The following is a 16,888-nucleotide window of genomic DNA, read 5'->3' on the forward strand; positions in this document are numbered from 1 at the left end:
TACAACAAACACAAACTGTATAGTGTAGACAAACTCGTTGCATATATGTATGTAAAATTAGCGGTACATACCAACAGTTCTTGATAGACATAGCCTACTACATGCAGTTCATCAATGCCATCCTCTCCCCATGCAACAGATGGGACAACGTACAAAAAGAAGAGGTTGAGAACAGAAGCACAGGTAACAAAGAAACTAAGTTTGGTAGAATATTCTTGTAACGCATCTGAAGAGGTGGGGAGGGGGGGGGGGGGCAAAAGCAAAGAAGTGACAGCTGTCGGGATCAGGAGACGACATCACATACGACCCGTATACAAGAGAAATGAGGAGACAAACAAACAAACAACCAAAAAAACAAAAACAAACGGTGGTTACAGAGATCCAAACAGAGATGTACATTTACACACCGGTCATTTACAAAAATAAAGTCAGCCTCGGAGGAGCCAGTTAACTGGACTGCAGGGCTGGAGCAGCAGCCAGCCCAGCATGTAGAGTTTGTAAGAGTGGAGGGTGATTGGCTGTAATGGGGACAGAACATCAGCCCCAAATACAACAACAGTGGTTTCCAGCTCCTGTGTGTATAGTACGCCATTTTTGTTATAGCATAAACAGCTTTGTACAGAGAAAATATTGAAGGCTAACTAATGTGCTTCGATAATGGTCATGTGTAATCCCAATAAACTCAGAAAATTATATTCACCAAATCAATTTCTTAATATAGTTGCAGTTTTAGCAGCATACAGCAGCAACAATCTACTTAATAGTCTAAATCTTATCTAACAAAACTATTAGGAAAAATCATTAAAGCAAGACAAACGCTATAAACTGATTGATCAGATCAGATAGAACTTTGATAAACTGCTAACAGTCATGATGAAAATGCAAACAGAAAGTGCAGTGGGTTACCTTCAGAGTAGCTGTGAGTGTGCCGTAGCCTACAACATGCCCATTCAACTCCCAAACCAAGCTTCAGTGTTCTTCAGCTTACACAGAGTGAAGAACTTTTCCTATACACCTTTTTCTTCATAGAAAATACATGCATGTGATTAATTCAAGGTATACGAACTTCTCCAAAATGACATCAAGTCAAGACCTTTGGGGGGGTCACGCAAAGGTCTGAGCAGGGTTGATTCTTTCAGACAGAACAAATGCTATCACAGTGAAAGCTTCGATGGATTTAATCAGAGAGAAAATCAGATTTGTTTTCTTTTCTTTTTTTCTTTTTTTTCTTTTGAAGAATCAGTTCTTCTGGGATGAAAAAAGACTTTGGTCATTTCAGAATGAATAGATCTGAGTGTGATTTTTCGATGGATTATGCTACGTGTCCTCTACATGGATGTATCGGGTGGGTGAGGCACCTTTGGCCCAGTGGGGACTGGGAACCTGTTTTTGCATGCCGGGAATCAAGGTCCAAACAGGCACGTGATAGGCCAAGATGATCAGTACTGGACTCTGCATGCTGAGCTAGGAGACAAATCCTCTCATAATAATAATCATAATAATAATAATAATAATAGTAATAATAATAATCATAATAATAATAATAATGATAATAATAATAATAATAATAATATCTAGTCATTTAAAAAGTTATGATTTTTAATAGTCATTTTCCCTAAGTTTTATACAGTGAAAATGTTACAATATAAGCCATCTCTTGTATAACTGCTGCAAGAAGAGAGAACACAATATTAACCTTGCCCATGCTTTAGTTTGCTGAACCAAATAGGGATGCAGCCAGTATAAATGTCGCCTACTGGTTTTCAGCCATGTTGTTTTCTGGCTTTAAGTAGACGCTGCCATAAAATGGCTGCCAGTGCTGCAGTTATAGACCATCTGGGTCAAAGCCACAAGCCTTGCCTCGTAGTCCAAAGAAGTCAGCGAGTAAGGGACAAAGGCCTACAAGGCCTAGAGATATTCCTAGAGCCCACGCTCTGAAATAAGATTAAAGAAAAATAGACTTCAGGTTTCTATTTACCAGAGAAGGCGGACTGAACCGCTGGTGGGACTTAGATAGTGATATGTATACACCATTCCTTACAGCGCTTTCCCACCCACACGCACATCTGTTTATAAATGTGTGTGTGTGTGTGTGTTTGTATGTGTGTAGGGAGCTCCTCGCATTGATTGCAGTGGCGGTAATTAGCACTTCATCAACTGTGATTGCAGGAGCTATCTGCCAGCCTCCAGTGTGTTTTTATCGGCCGTAAAAAGCAACATCTCTGATTTTCCCCACAAACTTTGTGTGTGTGTCTGTATGTGTGTGTGTGCATGTCGTAGGCAAGATGAAAATTTGAATTTTTTTTATATATATATATGTTTGTTTTTGCCACATCTGTGTGAATGTGTTTCTTAGAAAATCACACAACTCCCTTGCAAAATGTTTTTATCTTTTCTAGGTTACTTGACAAAGAGAAAAGTGTGTGACTAGAGATAGAAAGAGAGGGAGAGGGGAACATACTCGTAAAAAATAGAGGACGACAGTCCAAATATTTACTCTATCTATACAGTCTCTATCCCAGAACATAGCTGGTGAACTGTGGTATAGAAAATAGATCTGAAGGTACACAGACTCATTCTGCAACAGGGCATTATAGAGGGGGAGGGGGGGATTCTTGGATGAACCGTCAGCAAGCAAAGTACCACGAGTGTGGTGGTTGTGAAACACGTGTTATTCACATGAATTCTCACAGTTTCAGAGGAATCTAAAGGCATTCCATGATCAGAGGTCCTCTTCCCTCCTGTGCTGGAGAAACTCAGCCGCCTCAGAATCCATCCACCCATGTTGAGACCGCTGGAGAAAGGGAGGACAAGGCGGAGAAAGAAGAGGACGAGCAAGAGAAGAAAGGGAGGGAGGTTTGCCTGGATCTGATCCACAGAAGAAAGAGGGTCGGGAGTCTTGTGGGGAAAAGCCCTGCCTCCATCACGTTCCCCCCCCTCCACACACACACACACACACACACTGGGCACTGGTCAGGTGTGGCTATGTGGTGGGCTTGTCGGGCTTGCTGACGGGTTTACCTCCGTTCATCACTGCTGGCTCACTTGTGCTTTTACTGGGAGGTACTGCCGCCTTGGGTACTGTCTCTCCAACATCATGCAACGATGGCTCTCTGTACATGGCAACTGCAGGAGCAGAAAACAAGAAAATAAAGCAGAGAGACAAGTATAAAAAAAATGTTAGCAAGAGCTTCTATCCTGTACGTTTGACTTCACCTGTCTGAAAGTAATCATGCAGCATCTTTCCCCTTAACAATACTTGATGTTGCTTCCTTTATTCAAAAGTTCATATACAGACAAAATCCCTCAAAACATCCACTGAAGACATCCTGCAATTTACAGATGGAAAAAAAGCTGATAGATTTTTCAGCCACAGTCTTCATACTACCATCTTTCTTTTCCTGTCAGGGCTGATTGTAAATCTAAGCACGGGGTTTTTGACAAACAGCGAAAAGTGTTTCATTATCCCTCACTTTACAGCCACTACACTACAGCTGTATTACTGTCTTGACAGGACACTTCAACATGATTCCGTGTTTAAATAATAGGAAGCAATCAGGCTGGTGGTGGCTGACGAGAGTGATGGTGGCATCCACTGGACTATCAACATTTCATACTGCACTTACAGTACAGAGCTGTCTTGCCTCCTACACTGTATGCTAAAAGCAGAAAAATAATGAATTAGCACATAAATACAATAATATCTCAAATACATTTAACATAGTGGTGCCATTAATCAGGGTAGGATCATGTCTTATTGTATGGGACATCTGTCCTGTCATGTAATAGGTGTAGTCATGCTTTTTATTGATTTGTACCTCAAAATATCCAGATGTATTTACAGTATGTTTCCACCCAAAGGTTACGTTTTGCACTGCAAAAAGATAATGATCACCCTGGTTTAAAGTAAGTAACAGTGAGACTGTGCAGTAGTAAGGTCTTTTGCAACATTAACAGCTCAAAGACTGCTTCAGGTAACAGTATGTGAAGAGAAAATGAAGAATAAATGCAAACGAGCTGTTGATTATGCCCCTTGAGTCCGTCTGAGAACAAAACAGAAAATCACAAGTGTTTACACTTAAGAATGTGTTTTTATATTGCAATTTTCTTGTATTATTGATTTTTTTTTTAGCTGAACTGCTCATCCAAACATTGAGTCATTAAAAAAAATCACTTACTGCTCGTGTAAACTGGCCTTACGGATAGTCTTAGCTTTATTTGCCCAAAATGTGAGATCTCTATCTCTGAGAACTCTGTTGCCACCATAATATGATGGTAGGTACACAACATTCAGAGGTGTATATCTCAAAACCTTTACACATGAAATTGAAATTGTCAACATTTTACTTCGTGATTTGGGTGATCTGACCCTTGAAAGGATAAGGCTGGTGATATTCAGTCTTTTTTTCATTGTCAACAAACTCCTGGAAAAGACCAAAACCGTGTTAGTCCGTCCATCCTCCATACCCTGTCTTTGGCATTCAACCCCAAGCCCACTGGTCTCTACAGAATAAATATGGATCATGAATATATACTTTCATTTTTTTTTAAAAGGATAAATACATTTCTTAAAGAGCTGGCCACTGTAGTTTTTCACAAATATTTCTCATACAGGAGTAAATAGTGCATTTATTGAGGACTGTTTTCTGTGGTGGATTAATACACATTTGGTGCTCTAGTGAGTATTTACAGCAGAAAGACAATCTATGTGGGATTGATAAAGTGCCCATGTTTATCATAGTGAAGGAACATGTCAACCAGTCAAACAGTGCAGCTCACTGATGTGTTTTTTCATTTAAGTTTTTGGACAACAATAGAGGTCTATGGCACAGAAGAATATATCAGGCTTTGGGTACACAACAATAATTGATAGTATGATCAATTCATTGTTGGATTTGACAATAAGAAAAATATAGAATATCACCACACCTAAAATAAACAATGACTTTTTAAAATTTACTTAAAAAAAGGAGCTCTAGCAATTAGCCATGGCTGCCACGTCAGAACTAAATGCTTACTACAGTGCAGTCTGAAAAATGTTGTTATTAGATCTCATTTGAGTCTATTACATACCTTCTAATGGCTTGGGCAGGAAGTGAGCAGCTGGTTTTGTTTTTTTCACTCGGTTCCCCTTCATGGCTTGGCCCTCTTTATTGAGCCCGAGGAACCAAGCTCTCCCCGACTCCTGTTGTCTGTACAACATGGACGAGTAGATCACATAGTAGTTCTCAAACACCGACTCTTTGAACTTGCACTCTGCTGTAAAGAGTTCCTGCAAAGACAGACACACGGACCAGACAGAATGAAAGGACAAGGTTTTTTTATTTATTAAAAAACACTACACATGCCTATAATATATATTTGAGACCTTACAATGGACACAAATTAATAATTCAGGCTTCATATTGTGCAAAAATGAAACAGATGTCAGATGAATTATTCATATTTGAACTTATACAGAGGTCACCAGGACAAATGCCATCTTTATTTTACACTCACAATATATAGAATAATGTTATGGCAGGCACAGAAACTGCCTCGCCAGGTGAAATGGACTTCATACTTCTACCTGTCATGAAAAGGACGAGCGCTGCAGAGTCTATCTCGCTCTACTCATGTCTGATTCAAGCCGAGCCTAATGACCTGCTCTGATGAAATGCAACTCTCATTCTCTCCTTGGCCTTAACCTTGACATCAGATGTAAGAGTGCTCGTTTAGTCAATTAGCTCATGTTCCCAGCAGAAAGTATATATTGTTAGGCACTGACCCTAGCACCAGAAAAATCAGCATTTTTTCCCCCAGAAGTCCAGCTAGACACTCCTGGCTTGTTTCATTTTTTAAATTGGTAAAACCCAAAGGGGATCCTTCTATTATCAATGTGTCTATGACTGCCTTCTGAACTTTGTATGAATAATGATAGAGCTAATCAAGTGACTCCTCCATCCTCCATCCACACCTCAATCTGGCAATGACGAATGAATGCCGAGGCACCACATCTCTCTCTGCTGTTGCCCATTCATCTCCAACCAGAAGGGTAATAAAAAGCGTTTCCACATTGTCCGCCCTGCCAGGCTAAAAATAAAGGCATTCATCGTGGTGTATTAATCAAAGCACACTCATCACAATGGAGTTTCACCACATCTGTTGTGAGCAATCCACACTGAGCTGGCTCATAGAGCTACTGACAGTCTACATTAGAAATGGATATATCCTGTATCACAGTGGTTTCCAATGTCCAGGTCTGTGATCCTTCAGGAGATTCTTGAGGGACCTAAAATAAGCAGCAATTTTAATGCCAGGTGTAAATGGAGTCTAGGATTCATCTTCTGGGAACCATAAATGTCTGTACAAACTTTCATGGCAATCCACCCAGTGGTTGTTAAGATATCTTAGTCTGGACCAAAGAGGTGAACTGACTGACCGACAACATCATCTCAAGAGCCTTGTCACCAGCATGGCAAAAACAAAAAAATTACATAATTTTAATACTCAATAACTCTTTTTTTTCCCCTGCTCTCAGCAACATTTCCATTTTTCACCAGCCTTACATTTTCTCTTTTACTCTTTGTAAATCACAGGACATTATTTATGAGCTAAATGTTCAGTTTAGAACACAGGACACACCATGCCATGATTACGGTGTAATTAGCCCTTTGGTAAATTACTCCTGTCAGAGCTTATCCTCCAGACAGTATTCAGCTGAAAGCAGAGCTGAGCAGGAAGGAGTAGAGGGACACATGGGATGACCATAATGATCCTAAGAAGCATGTGGCTGTATTCTGAGTGTCCTCTCTACCCTTGATTGAGGACTCATGGGCATTTCTGAGTGGAAAGCACAAATGCATGATGCACAACATCAGCACCAACTGAGATGTCAAAAACTCAGGAGGAGCCGCTCTGATTCTGCACATCGCAATTACAGCGAGACGCAGACAAATCTGTCAGTTCAGGCATTGAGAGGTCAGAGTGGTGATCTGTTATGTGAGATATGTGTCAGAAAATCCTACATTCTGACTTTGCTCGATCTGGCCGGCAATTACATTACACAAGGGACTCAACTTCAGACTATTCTAGCGGCAAATGTAGAGATTAAGATTATAACTATTAATGCTGCTTCCATAGAAGACCATGCTGACAGAGCAATCCATTGATAGACAGACACATTGCAGGCTGAAGCAAAAAAACAAAAACAAATGCAGCCTTACATGATAAAACCCTGAGCACGAAGCTCTCTGGCAGGTTTAATATCAAATAAATAAACATTCCCTCTGGACGATGCCCAGGCCCGACCCCACTGTTATTCATCTTGTCATGCATATTAGGATTTATTGTATCAGCAGCAAGCAGCAGTTTATCAAATGGCTGCTTATTATGTCCAAGTTGTCGCAAAGGGAGGGCTGTGTCCTGTCTGCCAGGACAGACAGGTGACAGAATAGGATATATTACACACTCTGCACTGCACATTCAACTTAATTGATGAATCAATATACAAAATCTCAAGAAAAGAAGGTGATTTATACTTAAAATGCACTTGGATAATCTCTAGCCAACAACACAGAACAAATGTCTTCATTGTGCTGCTTCAGTTGTTAAACCAAATAAACTTTGTCCTCTGAAAGAATGTTTAAACACGCTCTGTTCATGCTGAAGCTCTGTTGCTGAGCCGATTAGAAGGCAAACAGTTTTACCTTCATGGTTCCCTGAGTTGCTTCAATTAGGTAATTAATTCTACTTTTTTTCTCGTCAGGTGAGCTGCACCGCAGGTTGGTTGGCTGCTGTAATTAGACAGATCATTTCCATGCCGGTCCAGGTTTAGCCAAGCACTGATTACGTATACGGCACCTACAAAACAGCCTAGAGTATTAGTAATCAAACAAGCTGGTGCCAAGGCCATAATTGTGGCTAATCAAATGCCTTCACATAGATGCACAAAAAGTCTGTCTTTGTTTACAGAGGCAGAGCAAGCGGAGGTGGTTTGTTTATGGAGTTATGTTTGATGCTGAACAAAAGTGTGGCCCTGTCAGTCACCATAATCAGTTTGATTTGAAGATCAGAGCAGTGAAGGTAGCTGACTTAAGACACGTTGTTTGTTGCATTTTAAGTATGTCAAACGTCAATATCAAGCTGAATGCTTTTATCACATTCTTCCTTTGTGTGAAAGAGCTTTCTCTTTTCTCACAGCACCTTGTATGCAGTCAATAATTCCCCACACAGAAATTGTTGCTAATCTATATTACACGATCATTTCTTTGACTGTAAGGTATGTGGACAGCCAAACATTACATCCATATATTATTGTTGAGCATCTTATTGAACTCGCACTGTACAAGAGTGTCATGTTGAAACAAGAGAGGCTCTGCCCAAACACACATGTGGAGGCACACTTGTATACTGTACCATTATTTGCATTAAAGCTGCCCTAATCAATACTTTTACACAAGGATCAAATGACCGCATGTAATGTGAAAGGGATCACTCAGCAGTCCCCACAGTTCCCAGGAAGCTTTTATTTTTTAGCCTTTTTCAGTTCATTGTTTCAGTTTTACAGTCCCCAACTTTATTATTTTGGCCTCCAAATTAATGATAATATTGCTCCATATCTCCTGGATGTGTATATAGGTTATGTTTGGCTAACTCGTTTGCCATAACAACTTAATAAGGTGATAATATGTCAATGTTTTGTTTACAGCTTGTACTGCTCCCCCTAAATGGCCAAAAAACCCAACAACAACCTGTGATTACTGCCTTAATTTGAGCAAAGGATGAGAAAGTGAAAGTGAAGACTGAGGTGTCCACACACTTTTGGCCATGTGGAGCATGATGAATCACGAAGTAACATTTTATATGAATCTTCTTGTTACCCTTTTTAACCATTTTCTATCAGTGGAATGGCAAATATACCAGTGATATCGTCACTTTGATCATCAGCTTGTAAATTGAATTAAGATAAAACAACCACTGCTCCTTCCCTACACATCCTATTGTGCTTTTTTTGACAAACTTTTCCCCTGTCTGCATCGTTCGTTTTTTTGTTTTTTTTTTCTTGTTGTTCTTCTCCGAGCCCAGAACATGTAAATAGATTTGTTCTTGGGTTTCCATGGCAACACAGAGGGGCTCCAGGACAATATAGTGCTGTTGGAAGGTACTGGGCATCCCCCTCGTATCAATACATACAAAACAAGACGATTGGATGCAATTTTAATGTACAGCTCAACATAGAGTATGAGATTAATCTTATAACATCTACATGTCAAGTTATTTTTCCCTCCTATGTTTTATATTCTTGGGGATCAAATAGTTTAAAAAAAACTTCTATCCTGATATAACGTCACATACATCATTATCAAATGACCTGATTGTTATATAAGCCATTAAAAATGTGTTATGTTGTAATGTTGTCATATGATGAATTTCAAAGTCAAACCAGGGAGAAAAGATGTGTGACAATATGACCTTCACATTGTGAGTTATTTGCAGTATAATTCTAGTCAACATCAGACTAATATATTGAACAAAAATGATGTGGGTGACATTGAAGGAGAAAAAAGGGAGAAGGAGACTGGGACACAGCACACACTTTCACACCAGTGGCAAATCAAATCATTTTTGAGGCACCAAATGGTTGATTTTCTTCCCCGTGCGATCTCCCCGCCTGGCGCTCCACATCAGTGGCTCCCTGGCCCATGATTGGCTATGCTCTGAATGGAAAGGCCATAATTGACCTTGGCCACAGACAGTGTGAGGGCTCAGCCCCGCATTATCAGCCCCAGTCACCAAGGCAAAAAGACAGGGACAGAGAGAAAAAGCTATATGAAGAGAAAAAAAAAGAGATTAGACTAAAAGAGAGAAAGGAGACTGGTTGAGGGGAAGGGGGAAATATAGGGAAGAATACAGTTTCTGCAAAAATAATAACAGATTAAAAAGAGGCAAATACAGACAGATGGAGAGAGTGGGAGTTTAAAATAAAACTCCCTGACAAAGAGTGAATAGGCATTAAAAGACAAGAGAGCAAATAGACTCAGCCTAAAACAAACATCCTTTGGAAAAATCACAAAACGGGTCGTGATTGCCGAGCATGATCGCCTGAAAGTAGGTGAGAGGAGGCTCATACAGGAGGGGGGGACGCACATTAACATGCAGAGTGACTGTTCACTACCCCACTGTGGAAACGAAGAAATTGTTTATTAATGCTGCCAGCATAAAACCTATTAATTCATGGAAAAAGGTCAACCCCCAGAAAGCTGAGCTGCATTCACAATGCTATAAGACGCTCTCATATGTATAAGAGTCACGTCGTTACTGTGTGCAGACAATGGGGGTTTCGGCAGACCTGTCTGATTATCAAACCCAGAGGAGGAAGAGGAGACAGGGGCCGAATGAGGCGAATCACCGGTAAACAGCTGGATGAATTGTATACACAGATGTACAGTACGGTTTCAGTTTTTTTTTCTTTAATGATCTGAATACACATGACATAACTGGAAGCATTCATGTTCATAAAACATGAACATACATAGAAAAGTCTGGCTTCACAGAGCTCGAGGCTCTGTTATTATTTACTTATTTATTATTACAGATAGGAAGGGAAACATAACATTTTGTATATAAAATATTAATCTGCAAATGTAGTAGATTAGAAATTAAAATTTAAGTATTCATATAAAGTACCTCCTTTGAGAAAATTAATTTAGTTACTTTTCTTTGGCTGGTTCAATGATCAGTTCATGTATCAGGTAAGCAGAGGAAAAACAGGTCAATTATTGCATCCATGGCGATCATCAACATCCATAATACCAATGGTGGAGAGCAACAAAGTACATTTACTGAGGTATTCTGCTTAATTAGTTACAAGGTAATTGTATTCGCTTGAATATTTGCATTTTATGCAACTGTGTCCTTCACTTGTACAAGGTTTAGGTCTCTTCTATTTCAGAGGAAACATCGTACTTGTTATTCTACTGTGTGTATCTGGCAGCTTGTTACTGGTTATTTTGCTGATTACGAGCAGATCAAAAAATAAAATATGATGCATTATAATAGACTAAACTATCCAGCAAATTATGGCAATCCATTCAATAGTTGTTGAGAAATTTCACTTAAAACAAGAAACGTCAACCTCATGGTAGTGTTCGAGGAAGAGTGAGAGGATCACCAAAGTCAGTAGGATTCATCCTCTTGAGACCAAGAATGTCTCTACAATATGTCAGTGTATCCAAGGTTTGAGATATTTCAGTCTGGACCAAAGGGAGGACTCAAAAAACTCAAATGTAGCAAGTAGCTTAGTATATGATGTTTCTGTTTTTTAAACTATTGCGTATTTCTGCAATTTAGTCAAGTTTTGAAGAGAAGGAAGAGGACACAGGGATCAAATGGGAAGGGTATTTCTTGATAGTATTTTGTGTCATATACAGTTTTTCACTTCCCTCTGTACTCTATAGACATTTCTTTATTCATTAAAGTAGATAGATCACTAAAAACACCCATCTCTGCAGCCATGTAGCAGTAAAGCAGCAGACTGCACTCAAAAGCCTTAATACCAATTTACTGGGTGAAATACGACAACCATTCCTATCAGACCATTTACATACAGTCACCTTAACATGCTGTTGTAATACTTGCTTTTTTAACCGAAGTGAGCAAAAAAGGGTTTATTCACTATGCTGTATACTTTTTTCCGAAAGGATGACAAAAGGCTCTGACACCTTTAAGGGGTTTGGTCACCCGAAGCACTTAAGTGTTCAGTAAAGTTTCCCTGAAGGCAGACACCCTTTAACACTGACCCAGAACAGCTCCCCTGGCTCATTCTACACACACACACGCGCGCACACACACCCCATGCTTTTGCAAAGAAGTGTTGCAATTCTCAGTGGGAGACGAACCTGTGGCATGCAACGTCAAATAAAGATTCAAGACAGGATCTGGGTTTTAAACATTTGATAAACGTGTCTTTCTTATGTGAAGGTTCCTGCTGGCCGAATAAGAGACTCTACAAATGCTTTGAGGTGAGTTCAAAGAAAAATGATTCACTGATGCTCTCCATAACACATACAGTACAACGCAAACTGCACTTAGGGCACTGACTGTTATCTGACTAAATAATGATGACATTTTCCACCTTAAATAGGATTTTTGGCAACCATCAAGTGAATCTGTGTTAAAATGTTGAAATTATTGACCACTTTAGCTTCCGCTATTTCCCCTTTAACGCTTTCCTTTTATTATTTTTGGAGCTGAGTTCTGATAGGTTTTAAAGCAATGAAGAAAGTAAACAAATACTGGCCTAAACCTGTTCAAAACAGCAGGCTTTATACTCAAGGTTCATTGGGGTCAGCCCAGACAACCACACACTGCCAAAAGCCTGGCCTTGAAACTGTAAAAAATCATAAAATTTAGGAATAACTCATTGAATACCACAGTGAAGTGTGCAACAGAAAAAAATGCTTTGCTCATTATAAATAAAAAGAGAGCCTGCTGGGGAGAAAACACACAAACAAAGCGAATGCACCCACGTCTAGATCAGCGGGGTTTCAAGTACTTCTCGGCGTGTCTGTATCGTGTGTGTGTGTGTGTGTTTGTCCATTCTGCTACTGTTGCTCCGTAAATTGGTGCCAGATTGGTGTCAAGGCAGCCAGATTTTTGCTAGATTGGCTAGTCATCTCTTGTCAGGCAAGCCAGCAGTCTGCCCTGTGCAAGTCCATTATACGGCAGAGTCACAGTATGGTGTAAATACCGAAATAAAAATGCAAGAGGTGTCTGCAGGTATAGAGTTGTTTCTTCACTTTCTCTGTATGTGTTTCTGTCTCTGCTCTGTTTGTGTTGTTTACACCCTCAGGAACAGTGTCCCAGTTTTCTTTTACAGAGGAAGTGTATGTCCTCTCCTTGTAGATTCACTTGTCAGTGACTCGAACTCTTCCTACTTTGCACTTAAAACATTAAACTCATCTGAGCTCCCAACTGTAGTGAGCTTCATATATATTGTATAAATAAATTTCAGCATCTAAGGAGAGAGAGACTTGCATCTCTTTTGTTGTCGACGGTGGTGCCATTGATGCCGTTGCTGCAGTTTTAATGTCTGAATCAAATTTAATCGCAATCTATCCCATAGTTGTCGAGACACCAAAAACCATAAATGTCAACCTCTTGCTGGCACTTGTATTGTCACTGTAGGGTTATAAATGGTCCCTGCTTTCAAATATAACCTTGCATCTCATCACAGGATCATCTGATGGGCCAGGGATGTCCTGCTCTGCTGATCAATGAAATAATTCATAGCTGTCTTTAGAGTTAAAGTACTCTGCTCACTCTATTGTGCTCACATAGGCAAGAACTGAACTTTACTTGCAGCAGCATTTTAGTTTTGTAACTACAAATGAATCTCTTGTCTGGCTGAAGGATACAGGGCTCTATTTTCATACAAGCAGAGGAATGCAAATGCAGTTGTGATGCCATTTCTGTCAGACACAGCTGAATTTTTTTGCCCTTGCCTCTTTTTGGTAATTTTGTGGCATCAAACTGGCACCTTGCATTGAGTGGATACGACACAGAAGAGGTTGTTTATGCAGATAAAATGTAGTGCTGTGCAATTTTGGTATGCGTTTTGGCATGACATCGTGCCTTCACACAAATGCATGTCATGGTTTAACTGATGCCAGGCATGCTGTTACAGAGGGAGACCTTGAATGATTCAGGGGGCCCAAAACATAACAGAGGACTTGGAATATTGCAGGGATTATGATGTCTGGATTATGATTGATGGATTATGGGCTATTCTTGAGGGTTTGTCAGGGAGGCAAAAATTTTCATACAGTACTCTTTTGTTTATTGCACACATTCTACTTACATGTATTGTGTGTGTGTGTGTGTGTGTATCAAATCCAAACGTGATCACTGTTACTACTCTTTGGAGCAGTTTCTAAATAAACTACCATACCCATAATCTTCGTAATGAAGGAACATGTCACCCAGTGCAGTGGTGTGGCTCACATGTTTTTAATAGTTTTTGGACAACAACAGAGCTCTATGGTGCAAAGGAATATGATACATTAGGCTTTGGATACCCACACAATACTTGTAAGTAGGATGAGTTCATTGTTTGTTTGGGTCTCCACATGAGATTTGTTGACAATAAAAAAAATATAAAAAATCGCAAGCCTTATCCTTTAATGCACAACTCCATAGACCATTCATTCTGGATAGTCAGCACAATATATTTTGCCTTATAAACAGTATTATTACAGGTGGCCACAGCAACATGTGCTTATTGCCTGACTTAGTGCGTCAAGTTTATATGTAAATCGAGCCCAACAGATTACATCTGTCTGTGTTTCTCAGAGACATGTCAGAGGTTGTTGTGGATGATAAAAAATGGATACGAGAGGTTATCATGCATTGGCAATGGTTTTAGGGCAGTGCATAATCTGAATACCAGAGAATTACATAAATAAATGTAACTATTTCTGCTGGTATTATGAAGACTCCATGAACACCAGGTATTATCACACAGCTACCACCACATAAAGGATATACATAAAGCCAGATGTTGATAGTTCACTGCAGTAAGTCTGTAGCCCTCAACAGCTAAATCTCAACAACTAGATTAAAGCTGTGATTTCCTCAAAGTGCCTGCTTTAATGTATAGTAGGATTGAGGGACTTGCTTACAGAGAATCCTGCTTTCCCTTTGGTATTTTTAAAATTTGACTGTAGTGGGGCCACTTCACAGTGTCCATCTCTCCTGAAACCTTGTTGACAAGCAGCCAGAGCTGACCTAAGCGTCTGTGCATAAGAGGAAGACAGTAGAGGATTCCCCAACAGTCTGTCTCTCTCTGAGGATAAAGTGTGGCATGGCTACAGCTGGAAGGTTGAGTGATTCAACCAGTCTGCCAGAAAGGAACCACAAAACCAACTGGCCTGCCCATCAGCTACTCAATCACAAGCCAAATCCTTTCAATCAAGATGTTAGTGGGTTTATTTTTGTTGTGGAAATGCCACACACTGAATTTAAACAAAATGGAATCCAAAGATACAAATATTCTCACTAAAGCCACTGATATTAATGTGGTAGCATCGCCCTGTATGGGCAGAACAACAAGCTGAAGCTCCCCATCAGCAGCCTGAATGAAGAATTCATGGTGTATTAGGGAGGTGCTGCAATACTAATAATCCTGTGAACCAAAAGCCTCTCAGTCTGGTATCAAGGTCAGAACAGGATGGAAGTGGAGGGCAGCAGAGGCCGTGGATGTCACTGAGTTGTGGCTAAGGCACAGGGTGCTGGTGGACACAGTGTCTTGTGGAAGGGCTGGCCTAGGTAGCAGCAGAACACCTCGCTATGACAAGTTGCAGGGGAATGATAAGAGATTGCCGATCCAGGATGACGTGTGAGCATCAGTTGAGGAGAAGCGAGCCAGCAGGATGGTTGGAATGTGGCAGCAGGGGGCCTGGACAAGATGGGAGCAAACAGCGGAGCACAATGTCTTATGGGCCGAGGTTTGGAAAGCTGAGCCCCATTGAATAAAATTCTTAATCAAGGCATTTTATGATGTTCTACCAAGCCCATCCAACTTGTTTTGTTGGGGGAAGGTGGAGTTACCAACTTGCCCCCTGTGCCTGAAGAGAGGGACCTTGGAGCACATCCTCAGCTGCTGTTTGAAAGCCCTAGGCAAGGGGCCTGGCGCAATAACCATATCATGAAGGCCATGGTGGACACAGTGTGATTAGCCACTGCAAGTGCCTCTGCCCAGTGAAGAAGACCTTTGCTGTCGTCAGGGCTGGGGAGAAGCTGACATCATCTGCCAGGACCACCTCCTCTGGCCTGCTAGCAACAGCACAAGACTGGGAGCTGAAAGTTGACCTGGGACACCAGACATGGTGCTGATCTTGGAAACCTTCAAGCAGCTCATTCTCTTGGAGCTCACCATTCCCTGGGAGGACCACACTGAGGAGGTCAACAAGAGGAAGAGGGCAAAGTATGCTGAGTTAGTGGAAGAATGCCAAAGCAATGGGTGGTGAGCTCGGTGCGAATCCATTGAGGTGAGTCTGCAGGACCTACAAAATGTTGGGCATCACAGGGCCCTATAGGCAAGGGGCCATCAAGCTGGCCACTGAGGTAGCAGAAGTTGCATAAAGGTAGCTGTGGATCAGGAGAGGAGAATTGTGGGTGGGGTAGCACTACCTGGACACAACCTGAGGCTTGATCAACCCCGGCTGGGTCATCTAGGTGAGGGTGATTGTTGAAAGACCTGAAACAAGGTTATATCACTGATGATGTGTCCAGGTGCATCACAAGATGTATGTCACAAGGTGGGTGCAACAGAGTTGGGTGGGGCTGCCATACTTGATCTGGGAAATATATCATGAATGCATATCATCTACAGCTCATCAAACTCGTACTGCACTGCCTGAAGCTCTTATGCACAATTCCAACACATCTAATCTGTCTCAATATCAAAGGGACCAAACACAATTGAGGAGGAGGAAAATACTAATCAATGCTTCAGCAATATCATCCCAGGACCACAGCTATATAAGTATATATTCACAAATTCAATTAATTTTTCATTTTCATATCACACAGTGAAACGTTTCACTGATGGTCTTTAAGATCAGCAATGTCAGCATTTCCTCAAAGAAGTCAGTTTGATACCAGTAACATCAGTTTTTAATGAACTTGTTGAAACTGACTTTAATAAGTCTTTTATTAAACATCAACTGTGAAATATTTGATAAAGACCAACCATTCATACTATCAATAGTCTAACCAGGACTTCCATTTCTGTAGGATTGCCAGGATTACATGGCATGATTTACCATAAGACTTCAGTATGCTCACACTTGACTCATAAGATAACAAAGTGTTTCCAGTCTTACCAACAACCTCACCCAGTGATTCC

General features: G+C 40.6%; 1 protein-coding gene across 5 annotated transcripts in view; it reads right to left on the minus strand.

Annotated features, from left to right (window-relative positions):
• Nucleotides 1-277: 277 nt before the first annotated feature.
• The window catches only part of fgf14 (fibroblast growth factor 14), a 130,374-nt gene continuing 113,763 nt past the window's right edge, over nucleotides 278-16,888 (minus strand). For all 5 annotated transcript variants that reach the window (XM_042426751.1, XM_042426752.1, XM_042426750.1 and 2 more), the window contains 2 exons: nucleotides 5,074-5,272; nucleotides 278-3,126 (listed from right to left, as the gene is read on the minus strand). In XM_042426751.1, the coding sequence (XP_042282685.1) occupies nucleotides 2,984-3,126; nucleotides 5,074-5,272 (342 nt within the window). In that variant the 3' untranslated portion in view covers nucleotides 278-2,983. The remainder of the gene's footprint in view (nucleotides 3,127-5,073; nucleotides 5,273-16,888) is intronic.

The sequence above is a fragment of the Thunnus maccoyii genome, chromosome 11 (genome assembly GCF_910596095.1).
Source record: "Thunnus maccoyii chromosome 11, fThuMac1.1, whole genome shotgun sequence".
Classification (NCBI taxonomy): Eukaryota; Metazoa; Chordata; class Actinopteri; order Scombriformes; family Scombridae; genus Thunnus; species Thunnus maccoyii.